The sequence below is a fragment of the Aricia agestis genome, chromosome 2 (assembly GCF_905147365.1).
Source record: "Aricia agestis chromosome 2, ilAriAges1.1, whole genome shotgun sequence".
NCBI lineage: Eukaryota > Metazoa > Arthropoda > Insecta > Lepidoptera > Lycaenidae > Aricia > Aricia agestis.
In genome coordinates this window covers 17,180,666-17,191,653 of record NC_056407.1, presented here as the reverse complement: position 1 = coordinate 17,191,653, position 10,988 = coordinate 17,180,666, and the positions used below count along the sequence as shown (strand labels likewise).

The 10,988-nt window shown below is 38.7% G+C and overlaps 2 protein-coding genes across 2 annotated transcripts; one reads left to right on the top strand and one right to left on the bottom strand.

Moving 5' to 3' along the window:
• Nucleotides 1–2,899: 2,899 nt before the first annotated feature.
• Nucleotides 2,900–8,814, bottom strand: LOC121737762 (exportin-1). Its single transcript, XM_042129458.1, has 4 exons — nucleotides 8,718–8,814; nucleotides 5,424–8,397; nucleotides 5,188–5,331; nucleotides 2,900–4,716 (listed from the first exon to the last, which is right to left on the bottom strand). Exons 2-4 carry the CDS (start codon nucleotides 8,313–8,315, stop codon nucleotides 4,570–4,572), a joined length of 3,183 nt encoding a protein of 1,060 aa, XP_041985392.1. The 5' UTR covers nucleotides 8,316–8,397; nucleotides 8,718–8,814; the 3' UTR covers nucleotides 2,900–4,569.
• Nucleotides 8,815–9,887: 1,073 nt separating this feature from the next.
• On the top strand, nucleotides 9,888–10,490 carry LOC121738712 (uncharacterized protein KIAA1143 homolog). Its single transcript, XM_042130940.1, has one exon. The coding sequence runs from the start codon at nucleotides 10,076–10,078 to the stop codon at nucleotides 10,460–10,462; it is 387 nt and encodes a 128-aa protein (XP_041986874.1). The 5' UTR covers nucleotides 9,888–10,075; the 3' UTR covers nucleotides 10,463–10,490.
• Nucleotides 10,491–10,988: the final 498 nt, after the last annotated feature.

The following is a 10,988-nucleotide window of genomic DNA, read 5'->3' as shown; positions in this document are numbered from 1 at the left end:
GCTCTTGTACGCTTTTAAGCAGCGCCGAGAGAAGTTGCCACCCGCCCAGCTCAATCAACTCAGTTTTATTAGTCAATTCACAACGGATGTCGTGTATATCAAAGGGGAAGACAACGTTGTCGCCGACTCACTTTCACGGATTGAGACTATTACACTGGAGGAAGACTTTGAAGCTCTGGCCGCATCCCAACTACAAGATAGCGAGCTGCGCCACCTCACATCCAGCTCCTCTTTAAAAATAGAAAATGTGCCAATTCCTGGAACATCACTGAGCATCATGTGTGACACGTCTACGGGTCGACCGCGTCCGTACGTAACACCTGCATTTCGCCGTGGAATTTTTAACAGACTACATAACCTTAGCCATCCAGGCGCGAGAGCATCAGCACGCTTGGTGGCTGAGAGATTCGTCTGGCCCTCCATTCAAAAAGACTGCCGTGAATGGGCACGCAACTGCACTGCTTGTCAAAAAAATAAAATTACCAGGCACAACTACTCACCCATAGGTCATTTTAACAACCCGTCGGCCCGTCTAGAGCATGTCCATATCGACATTATAGGCCCATTACGACCTTGCAAAGGCCATAACTACTGCTTGACAGCCATTGACCGATTTACCCGCTGGCCGGAGGTATGGCCGATGGTTGGCATTACGGCAGAGGAAGTGGCAGACACTTTCCTCCATGGTTGGATAGCCCGTTTCGGCGTCCCCGTTACTATTACCACTGATCAGGGGCGACAATTTGAATCCGACCTCTTCAACCGCCTTTTACAGCTCTGCGCCATTAAACGCAACAGAACCACCAGCTACCACCCGTGCGCCAATGGTATGGTCGAACGAGTCCACCGGCAGCTTAAGGCGGCGCTTATGTGTCACGAAGATTATTGGCTTTCGTCTCTCCCTCTTGTTTTGCTGGGCATGCGTACAGCGTACAAGGAGGACCTCAGAGCCACTGTGGCAGAACTACTTTATGGGGAAACGTTGCGCATACCCGGTGAAATGCTCCATTCCAACCTATCATCCAAATCACATATTTCACCCACGGATTTCGTCGTAGACCTTCGAATGAGAATGTCAAAGCTACGACCAACTCCTGGCACAAATCATTCACAGCCGCACACATATGTTTTCAAGACTCTCACACAAGCATCACACGCATTCTTACGGGACGACAGCGTTCGACGACCACTACAGTCACCATATAACGGACCTTATAAAATCGTCGAACGCTCTGTCGACGGTAAGACCGTCACACTCAGTATTAATAACAAAGAGGTGAAGGTGAGCGTGGACCGTATTAAGCCGGCCTTCACCGAACTGCCTGCACCCTCTTCACCTACAACAACCACGCCCGCACTTCCCTTGCCCACAACTGCTACGCCTACAACTACCACACAAGCACCTTCTCAACCTGCAACTTCTCCTACAATTACTGCACCTATGCCTTCTCAACACGAACCTACTTTGCCCTTACAAAAACTACCCTGGACCACTAGATCGGGTCGCACCGTAAAATTTAAGGACAAAAATGAATACGTTTACTTTTAATAATCTTTAAATAATCTCGTGCATTAAAGTCCTAGCTATCCTTCTCCGTGGGGGGGTGGTGTGGCGTGCTATGCACGACAAAGAAAGAAGGAGGAGAAGACGGCCTGACATAAGTGACAGCCGGCTTTCCCTCGCTCTTCTGGTCTCTCGCTCGCTAGACTGTCAATCAGGGCGCGACCTACGAATCCAAGATAAAAACAGTTAGTTGCTGTTATCCCTGTACGGATAAATCCGTGTACGAAGTGTATATACGTGTTACTGGAATATACTCTGTGTGTTTAGTTATCTAGGAGTTTTATTTGGAGTGACCTCTACCGAATTGCACCTCTGCAAACTTTCCTCCAAACATTTATTAGCTACTCGAATAATAAGTGCCCCATGCATCAGTGCGAAACACGCATTGCAACTTCACTGCCCTATTCTATCTATGAAGTCAGCTCTGGATTTATGTATAGGCAGTATAGGTCATGAGTCATGAGTCATGAGTCATGACCTATGGGCCTATGGGCGGCACTCGGCAGCGTCCTATAAACTCAAAATTTTGGAACGAAGTTCCTTATTGCGCGTTGCGAAAGTGTCGGTATATTACAACTAGCGCAAAATGCGATCTCCCGAGGCCCGAGTGTGAGTTTTTGTTTCACATTCGATCGTGAACGCGTTTGGCGTTTACTAAGATTTTGTATGGGATTTGTACAGCGCCACCTAGCGATGCTCAAGGGAGTGAGCCCATCTCCCATACAAAATCTTAATATATATAATATCTTCTATAGTCTGTGGCAAAAAGTGTCATTACAATTTTTCATATTATGATTTTTTCCGTCTATCCCCCTTTCGCAACGCGCGATAAGGAACTTCGTTCCATAAATGCAATTGTGTGCTATTATGTAGGCTGTTACATTTTTTTATTCGTGTTTACGTGACATTTCAATCGGAAGCGTTATAATTATGAATCATATAAATTGTTGTTATAAATGAATTATGATTACATTGGATCATGGTTGAATTACATTAACGGCCGTTCCCAATATTTGATCCATCTCTGGTTGCCCTACTAGAGATAGGAATAACTCACATTAGACATTAGAGACATATATTTTATGTCAATTGTGAGCTATTCCTATCTCTAGTGGGGCAAAACCAGAGATAGATCAAATATTGGGAAAGGCCGTAAATAAATATGGCAGTATCTATAATATAAAAATGAGTCGCTGAATGTGTTACTAAGCGCAAAACTCGAGAACGGCTGAACGGATTGGGCTAATTTTAGTCTTAAAATATTCGTAGAAGTCCAGGGAAGGTTTTAAGTGACACGAAGTTCACCGGGACAGCTAGTTATAGAATAAATAAAACTAATGTTATATTATCTGTTTATTTCAAACACAAAATTAAAAGACTCCACAGTTAATCGGACCCAAAAGCATTTAGAAATCTATTCTTAGACTCCAAGTTGTCGAGTTAGTTATGACAATATTAAACAAAACATAAAAAAGATATTACTAACAGCAATTATTCACTTAATAAAGTTTTACCTAGGAGCTACTTATAATACTTAAGATTCCATAGCGCGCATGTTGACCAACAGATATCCGTCACAAAGATTTCAATACCTACAACGATAGGGTTATTCGAAACGTGAAATACTCCCCTGGAATTTACTCCGCCGTACTGTACAACGCACGATTTCCTTTCTAACGGTAATAAAAAGGCCATACACTACCTCTTGTGCTCGCTAAACAACACCACTGAGACCGGTCGATACCTCACTTGCATACATCATCTTCCACAAACACAGGCGACCCTTTGTACATACTAGCATAACAAAGTTACATTTAGGCGTAGCACAAGATCTCTACTCCACGAAGCAACAGTTCATTTCAATACAATCCCCTACGATCATTTTATATATTAACCCAGGTTTGTGGCCGATATACAACAGATGTAACTGAGTAATCTAATAATGTTGTGACGTAAATTAAGGGATTACTGTGGACAGTTTATCTGCAGTAGTAGACTGTTATTTCACGCCTCCCACATGTCGGAACAATCAGTGCTACAATAGAAAAAGGAGCCATAATATGCCAATATTGAACATAGTGTTATTACGCGCTAATCGACAGGCAAACGTGGCCAAGTTACTCAGATAATAAAAATTAAGACAAATTATTAAATAGATTAACTGTAATATTACATTTAAACATTATATTACAGTCGTTACGTGCACTTACCACTAAATATTAATGTGGATTGTGGATTAAACAATGAAATTAAAGAATGAAGTAAGATAATTTTATTGAATTTGTATTCATATCAACATTCTTTTCTAAAAAATGTTTGAAAATATATTCCATACTTATTTTATTTTTGGTTAAAAATTATAAAGTGAAACGTATCACAAAACTGCATCACAAATGATTTAGTAACATTATATGTCCTGAATTTTTGTGATAACATTTACTATGTCGCTACTATTCTGTAACTTCATATTTTAATTTTAAAAAACCCAGCCAAGTGCAAGTGGGACTTGCGCATGACATTGACATTCCTTTTATTATTTTGTGCTATAGCTTCAAATTATAGTAATTTATATTTTATATGCTCAATAATAATAGGTTGTTGATTATCATCTGAGCAGAGAGGCATGTCCTTTATCTACGACACAGAAAAATATGTAATGGGTATTTTTTTGAAGACAAAAATAGGACATATCAAATATTTTTTCAGAGGAACCTAGTAATAATTATGATTACTCCAATTTATTACATAAAATTGATAAAGCAGATAAATAAAAAAATTACGCATTTTAACGATTTCCTTTTTAATTATTTTTAGTGTATCAAATTTAATTTTAAATGTCTACACATAAATCTCTAGCACACAAACAATATACAATGACTGTTTGCAGAAAATTTTGACAGATCAATTTTATACACCGCCGAGGTACTATCATAAATATATTTATCCTAAACAGTTTTTGCATTTGAATGAACTGTTACCGTTGCCTTACACTGGTACACTTAACATTAGTCCTGCATCTCCTCGGGGAGTTCGTGCGGGTTGATGATGCCCGGCACGGACAGCTGCACCCTCCGCTTCTCCTCCTGGGCCTGGCTGAGGGCAAACTGTCGCTCCTCCAGGTACAGATCGCTGTCGTCCTCGCCCGTGTACTCCTGAAATTACATCATCATTTGTTTATCTCATTGAAAATTCATAGCACAGGGTATGTATGTACAGGGTAAGTATGCACAAAGTATGTGCAATTTAAATAGCAAGAACTTAACTACAATTTTAAAGGCCGCTGGGAAAAACCACCTGAGTGCGTCTGATCTCCAATCTACATTCTTACTTAATATTATAAATGCGAAAGTGTGTCTGTCCATCTGTTACCTCTTCACGCCCAAACTGCTAAACCGATTTTGCTGAAATCTTCGAGTCCCGTAAAAATGTACGGTTCCCGCACGAAAAACGAGTTCTGGCGTGGAGATTAAGGGGAGACGCGCTGCTCCTCGCCAAGAAGGCGAGTGTTTTAAGTCTCTTTGTTGGGGAGTGAGGACCAAAGAGATTTAAAACCTTTCTGTTTATTTTTTTGCGAGTAACCTCAAAGTTGAGCCTGATCCATATATACAAAAGAATGTACTTACTCTTATTTGAACTAAGAAGTCTCTGAGATGATCTTTAAAGGCAGGAATATCTTGATCGAGATTGAACAGACCTTGGACAGTAATTTTGATTTGATTCTCAGTCAAGTGCGGGAATGCAGTTTTTAGAAGGTTAGCCACATATTCCTGGAACACAGATTGGGAGATATTAATTTCTTTTATTTTGTATTTTATGTTATAATTTAGCAATCAGTGTACTGTAATAAATTGATATATACCTGTATATATAGAACATTATCAGGGGTGCGACCGAGGGGAACTGATACTCTTCCAGTCTCAACTAGTGAGAAAATGTATGCCAAAATAGTAGCATGCATAGTAAGACCAGCGTCATGGGAGGTGTCTGTAACAACACTGAACACATGTTCCAGTATATCACACAAGTATGTCTGATAGAAGCTCTGTGCGGCTTGCGGATGTTGTTCAACATTTTGTAGTAATCTGTACAAAATTTGTAAGCCCGTATCCGCTACATTTCTCATCGTGTGTTTAAATGCCCATATGATGGAATCCAACACCAACTTAAACTGAGCTGGTGGTATACTTAGGAATGCTTTGAAACAATGCGTATTGACAGCCTGCAGCAGCAGGAAGAACTCTGTTCTGTGCTCCGGGTACTCCTCAAAATCTTTGTTTATCATTTCCAAGGTGCATTCAAACACTGCATCAAATATCTTAGGCACTTCAGAAGTTATATGCCCCCCCAGTTTATATACAATGGCTGCCATACAAGACAACACTTCTGGCTCTCTGGCCACCGGCACTGCTGTTCTTTGATAGTCTAGTAGCACTGCATCCAGAAGTGGTGGTATAAAGTTTTCTAACACCATATTATTGTCTGTGGAGCGAGAGACCCATCCGGCGATCAGCTTCAAGGTTTCCTTTTTGATTATTCTCATATCTTTGATGAGAGGTTGCTTGATAACGACAACGCCATTCAGGGCAATGGCTTGGCTGATATTTTCTGACATTACCTTGTAAACATTCAGCATGTCCAAGTATATTCTGCCGAGCTGAACGACATAGGGATGGCCCAGTGCTCGCGACGCGCGCACATTCGTCTTCAGGATGCTGACGAGCTGCTTGACAGCCTCCGGGTCTTTCAGTATGTCAACATTATGAGATGCTTGGGAGATAATGTCATCCCACACCTGATTGGGCAACTGCATGTACTTTTCGATCAACTGTTCCTGAGCAACTTGGTCTATCTGGGCACTGATCATATAGCCAACGGCCTCATAGAATGTATGAACTTGCAAAGTTTGTAGATCACAGATTATAGTGTTTATTGTACTTAATATTTCCTCAATAAACGGACAGGCTTCGCCCACCTGTGTTGTCACAAAATGACGGCGACATTTGAGTGCAATTTTAATGAAAGTATCACAGGCCATGTCTTGTACGCCATCATGGGTCTCATGCATGAACTCAAAGAGTTTGTTGACCACAGTTTTCAAAAACTTCCAGTGAGCTCTGAGGAAACGAGGATACTGACCTACAACATACATGATGTTACTGGCTATGATAGCTTTGTTATCTTTCCCTTTCTTTTGTTCACAGAGGCCTAAAAGTTCCTTGATCACGACAACCAGAAAACGCTTTTCGTCCTCCTCCATCATGGCTCCCGAGATAGAACCTATAGCCCAGCAGAGGGTGTTAAGATTCTTCCATGACCATTCAGAGCCGTTCACCTGGTTCTGCAGTTTTTCTGTCATTATTCTCTCTGTATCTTGATAGTCTAAATGAGTCAAGTACACTAAAGTTTCCCTCATGTTTTTGTACAAGTTGATGGAATCTGTATCTTTCATGAACTCTCGGACTACCTCTCCATTTTCATTCTCGACAACTAAAACCTCCTCCGGTTTAGCCATTCTCGAAATCATAAGGTATCGCACACTGCTCAGTACATCAGCATACAAAGCTTTTCTTCCAACATTCTTTCCTAAACTGTACAGTCCTCCAGTGTGCTGACACGGCGCAATCTTATACAAATCAGCGACTAGTGCATTCCAAAATTCCAAGCAAATTTTGAAAATTTCAACTTCTTCAACTTCGGATATTAATACAAGGTAGCGGAGTGCATTCATCAAAGTGTTGGTCAAACCTCTACGCTCAATGAGCTGACTGTGTTCTTTCAGATAGGTGCAAAGGAACATAGCAAGATTTTGTATGAAAATTTGCTCCTGATCTCTACCTGCCGCATAAGCTTCACGAATGTTAGTGGTTGTAGGCAGCATTACCTCCAATTGTTCCATGGTCTGTACTAAAAGAGCCACAAACTGCTCCTCGTAATTGCTAACAGTGACCCCGGCAATCTCGGTCAAGCAGCCGAGAGTTACATTCCGGAACATGGGAACATTCAAAAACTTGAAAATTAGTGTGCTTATTAATTTCATCTCAAAAATATACCCAAGGGGGATCCAGTTCAGAAATCTCAAAAGTGTATGAAGAGTTGCATCAACCAGAGGTGCATTCTGTGAATTTTCAAGAACAAACTGACAGAGAGTAAATATCTGACTGAATTCAGAGCACATGGTGTCTTTCAAGTGTTTGGCTTTAGTCTGGGTCAGCTGGCCCGCACTGAACACAAACACTTCTTCACTCAGAAGTTTTAAAATTACCATGTTATTTTGACACAAGCTTTCATTAGTCTTTGAAGCTCCAACAATATCACTTATGAAAGTCTCCCAGTTGTGAGGCCATTCTCTCTTGAGAACTTGAATGAGGATCATGTTCAATTTTTTTAAATATACCTTGTTGTTTTCCATTGTAACGGGATCCGAAGAGTTTTTAATAATCAGTCCCACAATGTACTTCTTGATACCTTCACACTGGTTCCTGGGTAACACTTTCCATCGTGTTTTTATAACTTGTTCTAATATTTGCAAGGCATAGTATTTTGTCTCCTGATTTTGAGAATATTCAAGAATAGTATCCACCCGAGTCCAGGCATCTGGGTGCTCTTTAAGGGCGGTTAATATTTCTTGTGCGACGCGTTGCTGGTCTCCGACAGTGGAATAGAAGCATCCGACAATATTCTCCAGTAAGTTTATATCTAACTTTTGATTGAAATCTAAAAGTTTGGAAGCCTGCTGCTCTAAAGTTGCCATGCTGCTATAAGTACTTTAAATTTTGATCCCTTTATAATAAGTCTAAATAATTAATCACGTTCATTCCTCATCTGACGAAACCCTGAAAGAAACAAAGATATAATTAGATGATCCAAGCTCTTACTTGATCTAACCTCTTACTGAAATATACATTGGCACCATATACAGAACTAAATTATTGATAACTTGTAGAGAAGGAACTTATATTTTTACCAAAAAAACATGTTTGTACTGTTGCTTGGTTATATTCTCACTTTTTTAGATATATAAAATCTAGTGTAAGCACACACCCGTACTATCAACAATGACATTTGCAATAGCCATTAACTACTGAATTTGTTTATAAAACATTCAGGGGTTGTTATTTGTGCATACAAATATCAATTGAACTAATTAGCTTACCGGATTATAAAAATTGCGGCGCAATCGGACAATTACACTTCTCTAGACACTAGCCCGTTGTTTTCGTCGTTTTCGAGATGCTTGAAACAGCTAAAGAGTAGAGAATAGACTGTAGAAGTGTAGAGTGTAGACTGTAGAACAAATGTCGTTAAGTCTATTTTCTTTGAATGTTGTCTCTGGTTTATAATATAATTTTAATCTATGCTGTGATATAGCTTGTCAAAAAAAGCAAAAAGTGCTAAAAACTTTTTTGCACTTTTTACTTTTACTTTTTGCTACTTTACTTTTTAGTAAAAAGTGAGGTTGCTATTTTTGTCCGACATGTATATTATTTCGCAGTCCACTGGTTAAAATAGCCGTTCAATCAAACAGCTAGCCCTTTGACTGAACATTGAACATCACCATTCAATCACACGTCTATTCGTCGCTTAGCCGACTTGTGGACTGCAACGTTCAACACTACAGCTAGATGACGCTTAGCTAACTGATTAAATGGCAAATTAACTAAGCTGACCATTAGTTTAGTGTTACGGCTGCTTTTGAAGCAACTGTAGTGTTGAACGTTTCGAGCGACTGAAATATTCAATTAAAAGCTAGCCTTGAGATTAAAATATGGCGTTGTTTAGTCAAAGGGCTAACTGTTTGATTGAACGGCTATTTAAACCAGTTGGCTGCGACAGACTAAATTTAGAAGATTCTAATTAGAATACTAAAAAGAAGGCTAATAATTAGAAGCTTCTGATTCCACTTGTCCTAATTTAGCAACTAAATTAGTTGTGACCAAGTATCTTCTCATAGGCTTAGCTGTTGGCTCAAAGAAAATAGAAATAAATAAAAAGCGAAAAAGATGGATGAAAGAATTTTTGCTCCACGAAAATTTTCTGAATATATTTTGTGAAAAAAACTTTAAATGGCTGTAATTTCTGAACCCACTGTAAAATACCTACTTGAATATTGTTTTCCCGCCATAATATTCTCTTCACTCATGGCCATGGTTACATAGCCGAGGTGCCATAAAAAGAAAAAAAAAAACTTCTTTATTTATAAAAAGTATCTGTCAAATTTCTTTAGTTTTTGGTTTTCGATAAATGTCAAATTTCTGTAAGTACCACCATATATACTAGTAATCTGTGGTACCACCGTATTTTGATTTTTGCTGTGGATTTTTGGCACCAAGTAAAAACAAAATAATTTTATTTTTACTTCGTCTTTGGGAGCTCCTTTCCTGTTTTATCACGTATATATGTCGAGATAAAATTAAATAAACAAAAAAAAATATAATACTTATATGTAATTTTCACTACTCGCAATAAACTCGGGGTTTAGAAAGAAAAAAACAACCAAGTAATAAAATAGAGATGAATAGAAAGAGAAATGTAGCTTTTATTAAGCCTGAGGATCCAAACTTTTTGAAAGTTCTCAAAAAGCAGGTAGGTTACGATGATAGTAATCACAAGTTCGATAAATTGGAGCAAGATGATTTTGTAGATGATGAAGAAAGTGAGTTGCCTCAAGTAGTGGTCCTCAAGGAAGGTGACCTGACTGCTGAAGAGGCTAACGAAGAGAAACTCAAAATAGAAAAAGCAGAATCTACAGAAAAAGCAGACCTTAGCCAAAAAGTTATATTCCAGTCTAAAACCAAGAAAACTTCAACATCAAAGAAAAATACAAGTAGTGATAAGGATAAAAGCAAAAACTTACAACTCCTATCCTTTGGTGATGATGAATCAGAAGATGAAACTTGACTTAAATTAAAATAAATAATTTTATTTACATTTATATTTTATTTACCTAAAATAATATTAAGTTAAACATAAACCTAGAGACAAAAGATCTATGAGAAAAAAATTATGGCTATTGCCTTTCTTAAAGTTTACCAATGTTTTGTAGCAAATTCCAAAGTTCAATATTTTATATTTATCTTAATTCAATTTTCTTCTTTTGTTTTCCTCTTGAACCATTGGTAATAGGTAAACTTTCGTTTCTGCTGTACATGTGAGCAGTGTCTGCATCATTTTCATATTCCAGTAATTTACACAGTAGAAACTTCCTTTCCTCTTTCACTATCTGTATATTTTCCTGGATTTTAGCAACCTCATCACACAGTGCAGCATTTTCCTTAAATATTACCAATAAAATTTTAATCCTTTGATTGCAGATTCTTGGAAATCTAATGTTTACACGGTCGAATTCGACCACTTGGGAGTTGCAGGGTACATTTTATGGTAAAATTAAACGCACTGAATTAATGTGTGTAAACAATCTAAAGTT